The following is a 17,077-nucleotide window of genomic DNA, read 5'->3' as shown; positions in this document are numbered from 1 at the left end:
TTTACGGGCTGGAATAGCAGTAAAACGCGTTTGCGGCCGTCAAATATTCCAAAATTTTTCTTGGGGGGTCCTTACAAGGTCAGCTCCGCTTCTTCACCTCTCGAGCCTTAATAAAACACTCATTTTACTTAGCTTTTAATTGAATACCACAAATTTGTACTGAGTTAACTATGGATTAAAACATTTTGTCTGGAGCCACTCTACTTTGTGCGATATTTTTCGGGCATCGATTATTATTTGTGAATGCAGCTGCAACAGTCTGATTGGATGGTTGGAATTCAGAATGGGATTTGAGTTACAAAACCATTGGATACTTTTGGAGTTGCTTACACGGGCTAGAATAGCAGAAAACGCATATGCGGTGGTTAAATTTTCAAAATTTTCTCCGTGAGCCTGAGGCCCCCATACCCCGCAACGATTGATTGGTTGTTTGGAATTCGGGGCAGCCAGGTGGGCTATATTGGACCAAATTGAAGTTCCGTCTTCCTGGACTGTAAAAGATTGATCTTTTGATTGGAATTCGAGTCAGCCATCTTAATTAGGCTATAATAGACCACTTTGAAGTTGCTCTGTTCACGGGCTGAAATAGCAGGAAAACGTGTTAGCAGCCGTCAAATTTTAGAATAAAAAATTTTTTTTTTTTTTTTTTTTTTTTGGGGGGGGGGGGGTTCCATACAAGGTAAGCTTTGCTTTTTCGCCTCTCGAGGAAGACCGGCGCCGCTGTCTGTAAACCCGAAATTTTTTCGGGCATTTCGGGTTCTGCCCCCCTAACTGTCATCGACCCCGTACGCCTATGTACGTCACAGTTCATCGTAAACATCACGTGACATGTCAATATCGGATCAAAAAATAAAGTAATAAATGTCGATTTACTTAACGGAAAGATTTTCATATCAACATCTCATCTCATGCCGTGTTTAAACAAAAATGATATTTGTCCCGAAAGGTATTAATTCTGCAAAACTGAGTAATGTATAATAACCAATAATTTTACTGTAGTGTCAATTTGTGGTTCTTGCTGACAGTTGAAAAATGGATCGATTTCTAGGTTAAAAAAACGCGCATTTGTACGTCAGGCCAAAACAATTTCATTTTCTGTTTTTCGGGATCTTGATAAATGAATTTCCATATGAAAGATGTTTTGTTTGAAATGTTAAAGCTTAATATTTTTGAATTCTGTTTTGAAATTAGTCCTTTTTCTGAAGAAATGATAAGATTTTTTTTAACAGGTGTTCACAAAGAACAAGTAATTAATTTGGTGTGACCTGACTGCTGGAACTTAAGTAGTCGAATTCCATACAAATTGTGTTAGTTGGCAGCATGGAATACTTAATTTCGTGAAAGACATGTTAATCTAGCTGAAAATTTTCTCTTAATTTTTTTACTGCTTTGCTATTGACTTGATTTTACTTCTAAGAAAAACGCTGTTTTGATTAAAGTGGAAATCGACTTAAAGAGCTAAAGCTTTGATAAAGGTCATTTTTCATGACAGATACTTTATTAGTAGCAAATTAATCTAAATAAAGCTAAACCCATCTTCGTAAATCCAGGGGCCTTATGAATATTACTAACTGACAACATGTCAGCTAGCTGCAATATTTGTGAGCCGTGATAATTGTCTTATTCACAGCTTCAATTGATACACTATTCGAGGCTTTGCGCAAGTAAAATTAGGTTCAGTTGCAAAATTTTCAAGACATATCATCACAGTCTGCATGGAAATAAGTAATTATGTTACAAATAGTAAAGAGTGGAACACTGAAATCTTAATCTTATCTTACCGAACAGTTTTTCTGTATTATTGAGATGACATGAAATCACGTGCGTGCTCTAATTCTGGTTCGGCAGCCATTTTAAAATGAATTGGTTTATTATATGTTAAGCCTTGTGCAGTACAGTTTGGGGCCAGTTTAATTAGAAATTAAGGGGGTTATAGGCTAGTAACCTTTTTGTAGTTAAAAAAAGGGGGGGGGGGGCTTAGACGCAGGAAGAGTTTCGTATGTTTTGGTCGATTGGCTTGCGCTTCTGAGAAAACGCACAGTACAGCAAACTGTGGTTAAACACAGAGGATAATCCTTGAATTTACTTAAGCTTCGATATTTATGGTAAATCAACAGCAAGTAACGACAAATACACAAGCTCTTTCGATCAAGTCACGTAACAAACAAGGATGAGTAAAATATATTTTTGCGGCTCGCTCTTGTTCCTTGAGATTAAAATATTTTGAGAGGAGTTTGAAGCAAGCTTTTCATAGATAAATTAGTTTGAATATACTTTTATTCCAAATCACACAGTTTGTACATGGGAGAGGGGTGAGCATCTTAAAATTATGCGGAGCCGCGGTGGCTCAGTGTGTAAGACGCTGGTTCTGTAACCAGGAGGTGTCGTGTGCTGTTTCGGTGTTAGCCGAGAAATTTTCTCAGTATTTTCCGGCAAGAACAGTGTCTAGTCTTTGAGATGGGACAAAAAGCCCGATGTGTATGTAAAAGAACCCTTGCCGTCAGTAGGTCGTGGTGCCGCTGTCCGGGCACAATTTACCCAATAGCGCACCTCATGGAGTAAGCCCGTCTACATTAGCCCGGTCGGTGCTGAAAAGTAAGACGTTATAACCCCGATTCATTTCATCTTTTAATATTTGTCTAATTTATCTAATCAAATAAGTCTGTCTGGACAATAGATAATACTGGAGTTTATTACTAGAAAATATAAGTGATATGGTCAATGTTATTGTGCAGTCAGATATAGATTTGTTTTTGGATCATTTCTATCGGTGGCGATCAAACATATTCCCAAGGACTCTTATCACAAATGATATTCTGAAATTTCAACACAAATTATATTTAAGAGTATTGGATACTCCCATAATCAGTTTTTATGTAAAAGCATTTAGTCTGGGCTCATATCAATACCAGACATAATATTTTGTTCAATTATCAATTATTAACACTCAATCTGATTAAAACACAGATCCTATTTCGTTTCGTTTTTTAAAGTTCAAAATTTCGTTTTACTTGTCTTTACTACACTAGGATCTGGAAGAGTTGTTATATTACTGGCGTTTTGGTTGAAGTGAGGGACAAGCCATTGAAACGGTCTGTTACGGCGACTTATTCGGGTGCCATGAACGGAACTGTGGGTAAACCACTAGAAACGTCAAAGCAGATTGATTAATCAATGTCTGACGTCATCTGGTCAAAAGCCGCTCATACGACCCTGACACGATCTTCGGGTACAACTTGTCAGATCTCCATGTAGTGTAGGCCATAGAAAGTATAAAAAAACGAAACGAAATACAGATCTGTGTTTTAATCAGATTGATTGACACTGTGCTTTATTTCAAAAATAAAATCGTCCCATTTTTTGATTAAATTAAGATAACATCGGTGAGCTGTCAAAATTGCGTATAGTGGTGTATGGCAAGGCAGATATTTTTTAAAGGAGGAACGAAAATCCTAATATCTCCGTGGGAAATTAACGTATTATCTTGAAATGTGGAGATGATGTGGGGTTTAATGTCCTATTTTACTGCATTGATTGGGGCCATGGGGGAAGTTTTCCGAAACAGCGGTAATACAGCTTACTCTTATTTCGAATTCCAACTGTCAAGGGATCTGTTACGTGCACGTCAGTGTGTAGGAGTGATATATTCAAACGTTTTTTGTTCTGTTTTTTTAAATCGGGTAAATTTGTGACCTCTAGAGGGACCACAAGCTGAAAACGTGATTTTTCGTACAATCAAGGGCCATAATTCAGGAAGTTGCGATCCGACATACGCCAATATCGAAAGGAACAAAGATCTTTGGGATATAAACATAAATTTCAAGTTTCATCAAAATCAGATGACAATTGTGACCTCTAGAGTGTCCACAAGCTAAAGACATAATTTTTCGTGCAATCAGGGACCATAATCCATGAAGTTATGGTACAATACATGCCAATAATTGTCGAAAGGAACCGAGATCTTTGGGAGATAGATCTATTTTTCAATTTTCGTCAAAATCGGATAAAAATTGTGACTGTGTGGCGTATTCCCTCTTTATTAACCCGGAGTTGTGCAGAAACGTAGGATCACGCCCATTTCATTTCACTGTCTTAAGAGTCGTGCTTGAAATATTGTAATTCTTGCCGATGGAGAGAAATAACCCACAGTGTGTGTCTATCTTTAAACCGGATAAATACACTATTTTAATTTTCTGTAAAAATGATCGATGACCGTCCGTTTGTTGTTTATCTAGACCTCCTCAATCGTCAAATCTCAACAGATACTTCAACCCGTTTTTCCCCCGTTAGACCTATTATAATAACGATCGTTATTTTCGTTTGTTTATTTTTACAGAAATTAATGAACGGTTGTTGGTGCCAAGAACCATTCCACAGGCCAGAATTTTCTGAACTCAGCAAACAATTGTTGAAAAATGTAAGTGGTTGGATTATGTATTTGTCAGTCAGGGTCTCACGTAGTTTAAGGGTGTAACATAGGGGAACAACTAGGGTCTGACGTAATAGAACAAAGTCAAGGTATGGCGTAGTTTAAAGGTGTAACATAGGGCAACAGCTATAGGGTCTGGCGTAATAGAACAAAATCACGGTCTGACGTAGTTTAAGGGTGTAACATAGAGCAACAGCTAGGGTCTGGCGTAATAGAACAAAATCACGGTCTCACGTAGTTTAAGGGTGTAACATAGGGGAACAACTAGGGTCTGACGTAATAGAACAGAGTTAAGGTCTGGCGTAGTTTAAGGATGTAACATAGGGCAACAGCTAGGGTCTGACGTAATAGAACAAAATCACGGTCTGACGTAGTTTAAGGGTGTAACATAGGGCAACAGCTAGGGTTTGACGTAATAGAGCAAAATCAAGATCTGGCGTTGTTTAAGGATGTAACGGTAATAAATCCTCCATATTTGCTTGCCAGAATAAGAGTTAGACATTGAGGATTTTAAATTAGGTCTAATTTTATTTCTTTTTCATGTTTATGTTGTTTTTAGTTACATGACAGCAGGGAAGGGAATAAAACACTTTATCCCTCAATTTGACGGAAATTTGCTGTTTAATACTGAATATTCCATAGAAATACATAAAACACGTAATTTGAAGAAATAATTCACACTTTTAACATAATTTCTCAACAAAAAACCCCCCATCGATTAACTGAAAAAAAGTGTTAAACTATGGAATTCGGCCACATAAAAAAATGATATTTTTTACAGTGTATGTATTGTTGTGCAATTTTCCTGTATTGTACGTTATTATTTTTTTAGTTCCCACTTCATAAACGCCACAGCTCCTCGGAACCGGAAAGATTACATACACTGGGAAAGAAACACTTATAAAAAGTGCAACGCTTATTCTGATTGGTGGATATTTTGCGTGGGACCAGAGAGCTTAAATTCTGTTTTTCTTTCATAAAACCAGTTAGATCAAACTTGATCGTCGTTATACATTCGGGGACGTAATTATTGTGATAAACGATTTTAATCCAATACCAACGAATCCCAGTTGCCATTCTAAAAACAGGAAGCGTTAAGCTTTAGCTTTTTGAAAGATAAAGACGCCACCTGTGGTGCGGACAAATAAGATGTTTTTAGCTATATGCGGATATTTCCATAAATTTTGAAAAGTGACAGTTTGGGTACCATCCACTTGGATGGTACCCAAACTGTCACTCTTCAAAACTTACTTAAAAGTGGATGGTACGCAAACTGTCACTCTTCAAAACTTATGGAAATATCCGCATATAGCCAAAGATGGTATTAAAAAGAGGCAGTGTGCTTAATTGAACAATTATATAACTGTGTTCACAACAAGTCAGGTCGTTAAAATATCCCAAAAGTAAACACGTGACATGTTGACATTTGTGAGAAGCTCGTGTTAAAATAAAGTATAAGTGACATATTGAAACTACATGTAGTGAGACGTTGGCCTGCCATATTGCCGTTAGTTCTGAAAATCGTAACTGACATTGGTTAGACCCTAATTCTATAAAACGTAAATGACATATTGGAATTAGTTACAAAAGACGTAAGTGACTTGTTAACATTAGGGAGACTTTGATTCTATCAAACGTACGTGACATGGTGACATTAGTGAGACGTTAGTTCTAAACGAAACGTGCGTGACATGGTGACATTAGAGAGACGTTAGTTCTAAACGAAACGTGTGTGACATGGTAATATTAGCGAGGCGTTAGTTCTATCTAACGTGCGTGACATGGTGACATTAGAGAGACGTTAGTTCTAAGCGAAACGTGCGTGACATGGTGACATTAGTGAGACGTTAGTTCTGAACGAAACGTACGTGACATGGTGACATTAATGAGACGTTAGTTCTAAACGAAACAAAAGGAATGCGTTAGGTCTAAACAAAACGTAAGTTACGTATTAACATTAGTCAGAGCTTAATTATAAAAAAAACTACGTGACATGGTGGCAATAGTGGGGCGTTAGTTCTAAACAGAACGTAAAGGGGACGTTAGTTCCAAACAAAACGTAGGACAGGCGATTTCTAAACAAAGCGTAAGGAAAACGTTAGTTCTAAACAAAACGTAAGACAGACATTTCATATGAACATTAGTGATACGTATTAACTGTCAGGCATGACGTATTAACCAAAAACAGACATTCAGTCTGGAATCTAAGTGCCAGGCGTTTTAAAAAAAAAAAGACGTCGAAGCGTTAATCTTAAAGATACGTACGCGACGTTTATAGCTCTAATACGAAGTAACAAGCATGTTAAGCTTACTAATACGCCCGTAAATGAAACATTAATCTAATGTGTGGGTTTTCTTAAATGTACGTTGTGTTTACTCTTCTACAAGGACTTGAGCACGACCTTAATCATAACAAGGCATGGGTGTGATGGTCCTAAAACTAATGTAAATGTTAATGGTAAAGGGACGCTGGGATGTTAAATCTTACACACACGTAGACACAGTATCCATATGGTTCTAATGTAAATGAGGCGTTAATCTTCAAAGGACGCGGTGTGACGTTCTTATAAGGACGAGGTGTGGCGTTCTTAAAAAAGACGTGGGTGTGGCGTTCTTAAAAGGACGCGGTGTGACGTTCTTATTAGGACGAGGTGTGGCGTTATTAAAAAAGACGTGGGTGTGGTGTTCTTAAAAGGACTTGGTGTGGCGTTCTTAAAAAGGCGTGGTGTGGTGTTCTTAAAAGACGTGGCCTGACGTTCTTAAAAGAGGCGTTATTTTTATTTTTTTTTTTTTATTTTTTTAAAAACATGATGTGGCGCTTTTAAAAGAGAACGCGGTGTGGCTTCCTAAAAAGACATGAGTGACTTTCTTAACTGAAATGAAATGTAATGGAGTTTAGACGGGTCCGTCTTAAAGAAGACGAGAGTGTGACGTTTAATAAAACGTTGTAACGAGGTGTGAATATCGTTGACGTGTTAAACACTATTAATCCAGCCATGTATTTATCTTTAATCAACGATGAAATTATACCACAAAATAAAATACTGGACAATGTTTATTAGAAAGATCAAATGGTGACGCGAACACTTTATTACTCTGTGAGTCTGACTCTAGACGATAACGATTCTTAGAGACTTTACGTCGATGCCATTGCCATAATATTATTAATTATCTGAAAGACCAGACAGAATAGAATTTTAGTCCACTCATATTTTTTCAGGAAAGTGTCGTAACGACAATAAACACCAGTTTTATTTCATTCCTGTCTCTTTCAGTTACAAAAACTGTAGACTTACTGAAAATAAATTGATTATAAATAGAAATCTCTTTGGTGTCAAGCCACGGTTGTCACTTGGTAAGTGAAATGATATCAATTTAGGTTAACCGTTCAATTTGCATAGGCGTACGAGCCAAGGGACAGGGAGGGGGGCGGGGAATTTTTCCACTATGGTTATGATATGATCCACTTCACGCCTTAGTCCAAGCCTTTCTAATTTACATTTCTATCCTTCCATTATGCTAGTAAGGTTACATTTTTTTGGTTTTCCGTGTGTTTTTCAGCTAACAAAAACAGCTTTCAACTGCTTTAAACTAATCTATTTCGTTATGTGTTTGTATCACGTCTGTGGTAAAGAGGGATAATGTACCTAAAAGTTTGGGAATTTCAGATTAATCTAGCAACGGCTAAATGCTGAAAACTCACAGTCGTTGCTTCAGGAACATAGGGTACAGCTCACGTGAATGATTCCGATGTATGTCGGTATGACTGTGGTCATGGCAAACGCCGACAACCTATCAATGACATGACACCTTTTTCCAACATCAAAAAGGTACGGCCATTAAAATTCGGAAACGATCCAGCTGAACATCCCACAATGTTATTCTCGTCTTTGACATTTGTCATTTTTTTCCAATATTATTTATTTCTGATGAATTAATTGATATGATATTATTGTTGAATGTTGTTGGGTTTACTTTTTAAAAAATAAAATAAATCTTTAACCAAAAATATATTTTGTCAGTAGACATTTTTTTGTGAAAATTACGATGATCACAATGTGGGCAAAGAGAGAGAGAGAGAGAGAGAGAGAGAGAGATTGTGGTTATATAACGCCCACTCGACACAAATTAGGTCACTTCGGTACTAATATATTGTACACGTTTATTTCTTTAGCAGCAGAGGAAAACAGGGGACCCAAAGAAAACCCACGAGGTTGGACAGGCAACCCCACTCCCTGGTATCAAAACCACGCCAATTGACTCAAAGGCCAACCTTATTATCTAAAGTGCTCAAGTTAGACCTATTTTTGGACAACCAACCAGATCGAACAGAACAGCCATGAAATGAAATGAAATAGGGTCTAACGTCCTACTGTTCTGCTCCTAAACTGGGCTAATGAAGACGGGCATACGCCATACAGTGTGCTATGAGGGAAATTTTGCCCGGGCAGCGGCGCTACGGCCTACTCTTATATCGAATTCCAACTGTCAAGGGATTTTTTACGTGCACGCCAATATGTACACGGGACCTCGGTTTTTCGTCCCATCCGAACGACTAGACAGCTGTCCTTGTCAGGCCCTCCGCCCTGCTTCACTGACAAGGGGAAATCACGCCGGAAAATCTGGATGAACGTTCTCGGCCAATGCTGGGATCGAACACCCGACCTCCAGGCTAGCGAGCCAGCGTCTTACCCACTTAGCCACGTGATCCCCCTTTATGTCTGAGAGTCTTGTTTCTACTCTGATCGTTATCATTGCTACAGGGAAATATCTAAATAATTGATAAATAATGAATCTCTAAAAGGCATTTGGTTGATGACATATCAGTCTATCTCGTGTTGAAAGTAATCTAGCACGTGGCGTCTGCTATTTAGAAGGAAATCACCTGCTCTGTTAGGACTCTGATGTGTCAACAAACATCCGGCGCTCAAAGCAAAACCGTTTGTGTGAGTGTCTTGCTCCGAAAAATTACGATAATGTCGTTTCTAACTCGTCTGGAAGTCTTCACATAATTACATAATCAAAGAAAACTCGTCCGCACTGGCGTGGTTTTTATCAGTCACTGGTATGTAATGCGGCTGTTCTGTGCACCGGAGAGATTAATTAAAAAAGATATCGTTGTACCAATAGCTGCATTGTGCCCCTGTGGCTGTAAGGCTTCAAAGGGTGGGTCTAGAGTGCCAGAGAAATGTCGAGAACTAAAAGATTATTTTTTTTTTAAAAATGTAAAAATCGCCCGCACGTACCCCCCCCCCCCCCCCTGTAACGCTTTGACCCTTTCTTCAATGTCGGATTAATGTGCATGGGGATCCAGTCGTGCCGAATTAAGACCTATAAGAATATATTTTGACCCCATATATACAATTGAAAATGTAAACAATTATAAACCATAAACAATCCGTTAAACACGGGGGGTTGGATGGCCGAATGGTTAGCACGTGCGTGCTGTATCATAAAGCATGTCATCGAGTCAACTGGCGTGGTTTCGAATCCCCGGTTGTACGTGACAAGGAGTAGGGTCGCCTGTCCAACTTCGTGGGTTTTCTCCGGGTCCTCCGGTTTCCTCCCACGGCTAAAGACCCCTACGCGCAAGCGAATTATGAAAATAAAATTGAACCATATGTTAGTCCCGAAATGACCTAGTTTGTGTAGAGTGGACGTTAAACCCCATCTCTCTCTCTCTCTCTCTCTCTCTCTCTCTCTCCGTTAAACACGTGGTTAGAGTTTTTCTGTGGTTTTATATACTCTTCAAAAAGAGTAGGGGATATTGAAATGCAGGTTGCGATATGATAAATAGTCATGGAGACTTGACATGCTTTGAGAGTATGTTCACAGATGAAGAACTTATCGCCCCAACAGAACCACTGAGCTGCACATGCGACACACAATAGCCCCATACACGTGGGAGGGTTCATTGTCAAATTTGACACTTCAAGGAAGGGTTGATGAAAACTGTCGCGTGCTGGTTTATCTATCAATGTTTACTTTCCTACCACTTCTTGCATAAGATTTACTGTTTAGCGTATCTTTGCTTTAGTGTGTTACGTTTAATTTGATCGGGAGACGTGTTCGTCGACGTCAACGTCAACCGACAAGACTACAAGAATTGGCCGTGGCACTGCAAGAGGAGTGGGTCAGATTGCCCCAAATCGTGATTGGACGGTTGATTGGGAGCATGCCACGACGAATTGCTGAATGTCTGAGGATTGGTGGAGCAATTACTCATCATTAAGACAAAAATCAAAAACGCCCATTTTCACTTTTGACGGTGGATCTCTTTGCGAGTGAAATGGGGTCGTCAGATAAGCCGCCCATATGAACTGTTTATGTTCACGTGTAGGCCTGTTATTAACATACACCGGTTACCTCTAATAAAAACAGCAGTGCATTTCCGCAGTTCTGTATTGTTTCTGAATATCCCCTACTTTTTTTGAATGAATGAATGAATGAAATGTGGTTTTATGGCACGTCAGCTCCAACCGGGATATATTGAGACAAAGAAGGTAACAGTAATTAAAGACAAAATTCCGTGGTGCCCCCCCCCATCCTTCCCATGATGCCCTAAGCGCTTGCTTATTTTCCTTAATGGTTACCCAAGCCTTGGTTTCCCTGGCGTATACTTAAGTAAATGGGAACTCGTGCCAACCCCCTACCTAAAGTTATATCAGGGGCTGATCCCCCCGCCACCGGCCTTGACAATTTTTGAGAAATTCTTGATCTCTATGTTCCGTGTCGCATTGGCGTGCAAGTAAAAGATCCCTTGGCAGTTGGAATTCGATATAAGACTAGGGCGTAGTGCCGCTGTTCAGGAAAAATTTCCCTCATAGCACACTGTATGGCGTATGCCCGTCTTCATTAGTCCAATCGGAGCAGAACAGTAGGACATTAAACCCCAAACACCAAAATATCAAGAAAATTCATCACATAAACTATTCGTTTATTTTTTTCCAGATAACTTGACAAAAGCCTAAAATAGAATTTTGCACAATTATGACACCAAATATAATAGGGAGAATAAGCAGCTAGGATGTATTTTGATGAAAGCAAAGCATTAATTGTATTGTGATATCACATGTCTATATCAATATCTCCCGCTTTGAATGCCCGCCCCATTCTACCATCTGATGATAAAGATATATATATATATATATATATATATATATACATGTAGAGAGAGAGAGAGAGAGAGAGAGAGAGAGATGGGGTTTAACGTCCACTCGACACAAACTAGGTCATTTAGGGACTAACATATGGTTTTAATTTTATTTACATAATTCGCTTGCGCGTAGGATCTTTAGCAGTGGGATGAAACCGGAGGACCCGGAGAAAACCCACGAGGCTGGACAGGCGACCCTACTCCTTGCCACGTACAACCAGGGATTCGAAACCACGCCAGTCGACTCAATGACAGACTTTATGATACAGCGCGCGCACGCTAACCATTCAGCCATCCAACCTCCCAAACAGTGGCGAGAGAGAGAGAGAGAGAGAGAGGAGAGAGAGAGACACACACACACACACCGAGAAAGAGAGAGAGAGAGAGAGAGAGAAATGGGGTTTAACGTCCACTCAACACAAACTATAGGTCATTTAATAATTCGCTTGCGCGTAGGGGTCTTTGGCAGTGAGATGACGCGGAGAAACCCCACGAGGTTGGACATGCGACCCTACTCCTTGTCACGTACAACCGGGGAATCGAAACCAGTACGCCAGTTGACTCAATGACAGACCTTATGATACAGCGTGCACGAGATAACCATTCGGCCATCCAAACCATTGATAAAGGTACATGTATATAGCACAATCCCGAGACACTATATGTCTGTTTATAGTAAAATTGAATCATATTTTTTTTTTTTTAGTGTTTTCAATACGCAATGTAGTTTAAACATGTAAGTACAAATATAAATCACTCAATGGTAAAGGTTTAGGCCATCTTCAATAGATGGCTTGATCTCGCTTTAACTACGTACATCTTCTCAATGCCTTCACGTAATACCCTGCATATTGCGGCACAAATTTCGATTGGGTACAAGCCCAAATTGTGAGCCTATCAGATTCCTCGATCGTCGCGAATACTAAGTCTCGCGCTTTCAAGGAAAAATGTCTACCTGTGATAATCGAGTTGCAAAGTTCAAGGTTCATTCAATGTCAAGGTTTTCATGGAGGTCGCGATGTCACAACCTCTGATTGGACGCTACTGCTCACGTGTCTGTAGATAACATAGCTATAAGTTCGAGAATTGTGAAGTAAACAAGCAACGGCCAGATGTTGTGAAACTCGCAGTCGTTGTTTCAGGAAAATGGGTTTAGGCCTACAATGTATATCACATTTTAAATTAGTTGTTTACGTGCCTTTGCTGCACCAAAAGAATCGATGAATTTCTGAGTAAAGTCACCTTCAATATTTAACAATGCCAAACTGTTTAGTCTCCAGCTTGACGGTAGAAGGCACATTTGATTTAATGTGTTTCAAACGTGTCTGCAGGTATGTCGTATGTGTTTTGTTTGTGTGGTGCAATTCTCCTTCTCTTACTTGATAATTGATCGATAGCTTAAAGTTACAATGCGTCATTTGCATTTTTCGCTAAAATATCAAATTTCTCGCTAATCCGCGCAAAATGTAGGCTACTCGTATTGATTATTTAACCTTTGATTAAAGGGACAATAACACTCTTGCTGGCTTGACAGCCCAAGAAAATAAAAAAAAATAGCCTTATTATTAGTACTAGATGTGTTAGTGTCTGACCTGATGTGTAAATTATCCATTAAATCCTATTTTACTTGTCCAGAGGGTTCAAAAATATTTTTAAATCCAAGTCACATTTGAAAAGCTTTACGTCAGGCTTTTCAAATCATTTAGTTGAATTTTTCCAATTTTTTAAATTAGGTGTGTTAAGATGAAATTTATATCACCAATTAATTGGAATATTGTAAAATAGTACAATTTGTTGAACAGAATAAAGATTGGGACATATTATTCAGTTACAACAAGAGTGGTATTGAGCCTTTAAGCAAATAAAATCAAAATACCAAATAATTTCCATATTCCTGAAGCAATGTCCGAGAAATCCCTCTCTGGCCATTGCTGGATTGACTTCTGATACTTGAGCTTTTGAGGGAGTGTGTCTATTCTTCCCGTTCAATCAAATTTACAGCAAGTACAGCAACATGACAGCCCTTCGTTTAATTTGGGGTCTTCCCTAAAACTTTGTACAGTGATTTAAGGTATTAAAAACGGTGAAAGTATTGTTCGTCTCCAAACAGTATTGTTTACTTTGTATTCGTTTTGATAGCCTCGTTTGTCACGCAATTTGTTTTTCTGCTATAGTCTTGTTAATTGGGCATAATGAAATCGTGAGTCATGACGTGACGTTATGTAAACATATTTGGTCCAATTTGGAGCTCTGTTTAAAGCGTAATGATATTCTTACGCAGTTAGATATTTGTTGTTAATTTGGAACAGAAATTTGCTTCCTTTACAGCAGTGTTAAGTGGGATTAAGTATAATCAAACGAAACACTGCGAGAAGTATGAATAATTTCCCGGCTTAGATTTACTCCGATTTAAAACAGCTCCTCCAACTGGTTCACGGAAAATAAATCCTGCGGCGGACTTATTACATATGAAGCACCATAATATATAGATCGATGAAATTTCAACTCAACATATCTTTATATATACTGAACAAAATTGAAATATTTTTAAACTGCTATTTCTATTTGAGATCCAACATTCACAATATTGTTTTTTGCAAGGGATTCATATAGCGCTAAAATGACGCATATAGTCTTTAAGTTATATCCCGTCTTTTGCTAATGGCCGTTTAGGTGGTTTTGAGAATTTCCGCACAGATTATTTTTATAGTTGATCGAAAGCTTATTAATTATTTATATCTCCAGCGCAGTAGCCTACCCGAGACCACTCACTATACCTTGGGCTTGAAGTTGTGTCTGAAACAATACCATCTATCCTATATAGCATATCGGAGAAAAATATAGAAACACCGCTACACGACAGGCCTATTGTTTTGAGCACGTAGAATAAATAAGCCCAAATCAATGCAATTTTTAGTTTATCGAATTCTTGATAAAAAAAAACCCCAAAACAATACCCACTCACATGTCGCTATCAATGTTTTGTTGAAAATGTCAAAACAGCGTGTTGTGTCGCTCATACTGACTCTAGCGAGGTAAGCAAGGTCTCTAAGATGTTCCTTTACATTGTACAGGCGTTCACACGGATTGACCCCCCCCCCCCCGTTTAGCAGTAAAAAGTTGCCCAGTAAAATTGACTGGGAAGCGGTTTCAGTTTCGACAAGGATTCAATAGGACGATTCCTGAACGTACTGGGCGAGTGTAATAAGACCTACGTTCAACTAAACACAGACAAATGTAAATCGATACACTACGGATACAACATTTCAAAAAGGAAATACTTAATGGGCAAAGCAGGAACCCAACTAGAATTACATCAAGATTCCAAAGAAAAAGACCTTGGTATTACATTTCAGGATAATCTAAAGTTTGATCAACACATCGCCAATAACATAAAAAAAAGGCCAACAGATTGCTTGGAATGATACGCAGGACCTTCACAAACCTAGATCGAAACATTTTTCTACAATTATACAAGTCACTTATAAGACCGCATCTGGAATATGCTGTTAGCGTCTGGCATCCATTTTTAAAAAAAGAAATTATCCAAATAGAAAACGTACAGCGAAGAGCATCGAAACTAGTGCTAGGACTTCAAAACCATTCTTATAGTGAGCGTCTAATCAGTCTGGGTCTTCCATCTCTAGAATACCGCAGGAAACACTATGATGTCATACAGGTCTACAGGATTCTTAGTGGAAAAGACACAATTGTTAATAAGGACATTCTAAAGCTAAATAAAGACACTAGAACAAGAGGACACAATTTAAAACTACAAAAGATACGTGCAAGGCTAGATGTTAGAAAATATTCATTTTCAATAAGAGTTATAAATGACTGGAATTCATTGCCAGCATTTGCGGCCAATTCAAGTACGCTCAATCAGTTTAAGTCAAACCTAAATATAGCCTGGAAAAATGAAGAAAATAAATTCAAGCTAACATGTTATTAAATATTGAAAAAATCAAAAACTACCTTAAGATTGAGAACCGAACATTAATATAGTCAAAAACTGTGAATTTGTGTAATGCAATTGAAATAGTAGTCGTTCGCGATAATTATTATATGCGCAAACCCCACAGAAAGAAGTCAAGACAGTATCAAAGCGATCCAGAAGCTATCTATAGCTTAACCAAGATCGAAGAACATATTCAACATATTCAACAGAGCTGAACTAGAATTGACGGGGCCTTGAACAAGAACAAGTAGCTACGAGAACGTAGCTAAAAACGTTGAGATATACTGCTGTGTTTGTTTTTAGCTACGATTGGATGCCTTTAGTTCCAAGTGGCAAACTCAATTTCTTTATTAATGCATGTAACATCTTTAAAATAAGATAAGTTTATGCTATTATGATTAATTAAACTTACAGAGGCCAATGTAGTGGCACAACTGTCGCCTAACTCCAAATATTCGCGTTTAAATTAATGAAGTGTTGTTTTTGTCTGACAGAGCTTTAGTTACAGAGCTTTAGGTTGCCCTATTGATTGGCTGTTATAAAAGCCTTATATTTAGCCCCGCCTTCATGATGACAGCGTATCGTTTAAAAAGATGGCGGTCTTAGTAACGGGCTTAACGACTCGATTTTAAAAACGACGATTTGTACCCGTTTCAGGTAGGATTATATACCTAATTGTAGTTGGGTCTGGCAGAAATATTATAAATAACAATAATCAATCGTTGTTTTTATTAAAAATATTGTCTATTTTGTTTACAAATGCCGGGTGCGAATCGCTCCCGCATGTGCTACGTTGAAGGTAATGGCCTCATATCTTATCTCGAAACACAGAAGGTTGAGAGATTAAGGTTTGTTATCTAAAGAACAAAATGAGAAGCAGTTAGCGAACAGTTCCTGGTCCAAAAATCATCCCCAAAGAAAAAGGCAGCAAAGTGTTTCCAAAGAACAAAAATTGATATTGATGTGGGCTAAATTATACAACAAAGGCAGTAATCATCGGAAATCCTCGAGAATCAATAGGATTCTTTATCTCATGTCTAAGTTTTAAGTCAATTGTGTAAGACTACAATGCCGGACCGACCGACAGCCAGACGGACAACAGGGGTGGCGACAATATACAACCAAGGATATAATATAAAGAATGCCAAAGACCGAATATTAATGCAGATTCTCAAAAATCATCATATTGATGTTTTAAAATAAATAAAACTGACACAAAACAAGACTCCAGTCATCATAGGAAATGAAATGAAATGGGGTTAACGTCCTACTGTTTTGCTCGGAACTGGGCTAATGAAGATGGACTTCAACCATCCCAAATGCCCTTATTAAAGGCTCAGAAATGTATTGAAAATTACATTTCCTGTCGTGAGATATAGAGTACTCTGGTCAGATCGGAGATGTTAATTGTGCAAAAAGCTAACAAGGCCTAAAGTGTTGCCCAGTGATTCAGATGGGATGAAAAAACAAGGTCTGCCCATGCACACTTTGGTGCATATGAAAGAACAGTTTGAAAATTGATAAAGAGTAGGGA

The 17,077-nt window shown here is 38.4% G+C and overlaps 1 protein-coding gene across 1 annotated transcript in view; it reads left to right on the top strand.

Annotated features, from left to right (window-relative positions):
• Positions 1 to 5,565, top strand: part of LOC126818601 (kinase suppressor of Ras 2) — a 60,895-nt gene extending 55,330 nt beyond the window's left edge. Inside the window, exons 9-10 of the mRNA XM_050546103.1 lie at positions 4,337 to 4,417; positions 5,262 to 5,565. Of these exons, the coding sequence (XP_050402060.1) occupies positions 4,337 to 4,417; positions 5,262 to 5,333 (153 nt within the window). The 3' untranslated portion in view covers positions 5,334 to 5,565. The remainder of the gene's footprint in view (positions 1 to 4,336; positions 4,418 to 5,261) is intronic.
• Positions 5,566 to 17,077: the final 11,512 nt, after the last annotated feature.

Source organism: Patella vulgata, chromosome 4, assembly GCF_932274485.2.
Source record: "Patella vulgata chromosome 4, xgPatVulg1.2, whole genome shotgun sequence".
Taxonomy (NCBI): domain Eukaryota; kingdom Metazoa; phylum Mollusca; class Gastropoda; family Patellidae; genus Patella; species Patella vulgata.
The sequence above is the reverse complement of the archived record's forward strand: the minus strand, read 5'-3'. Positions and strand labels throughout refer to the sequence as shown.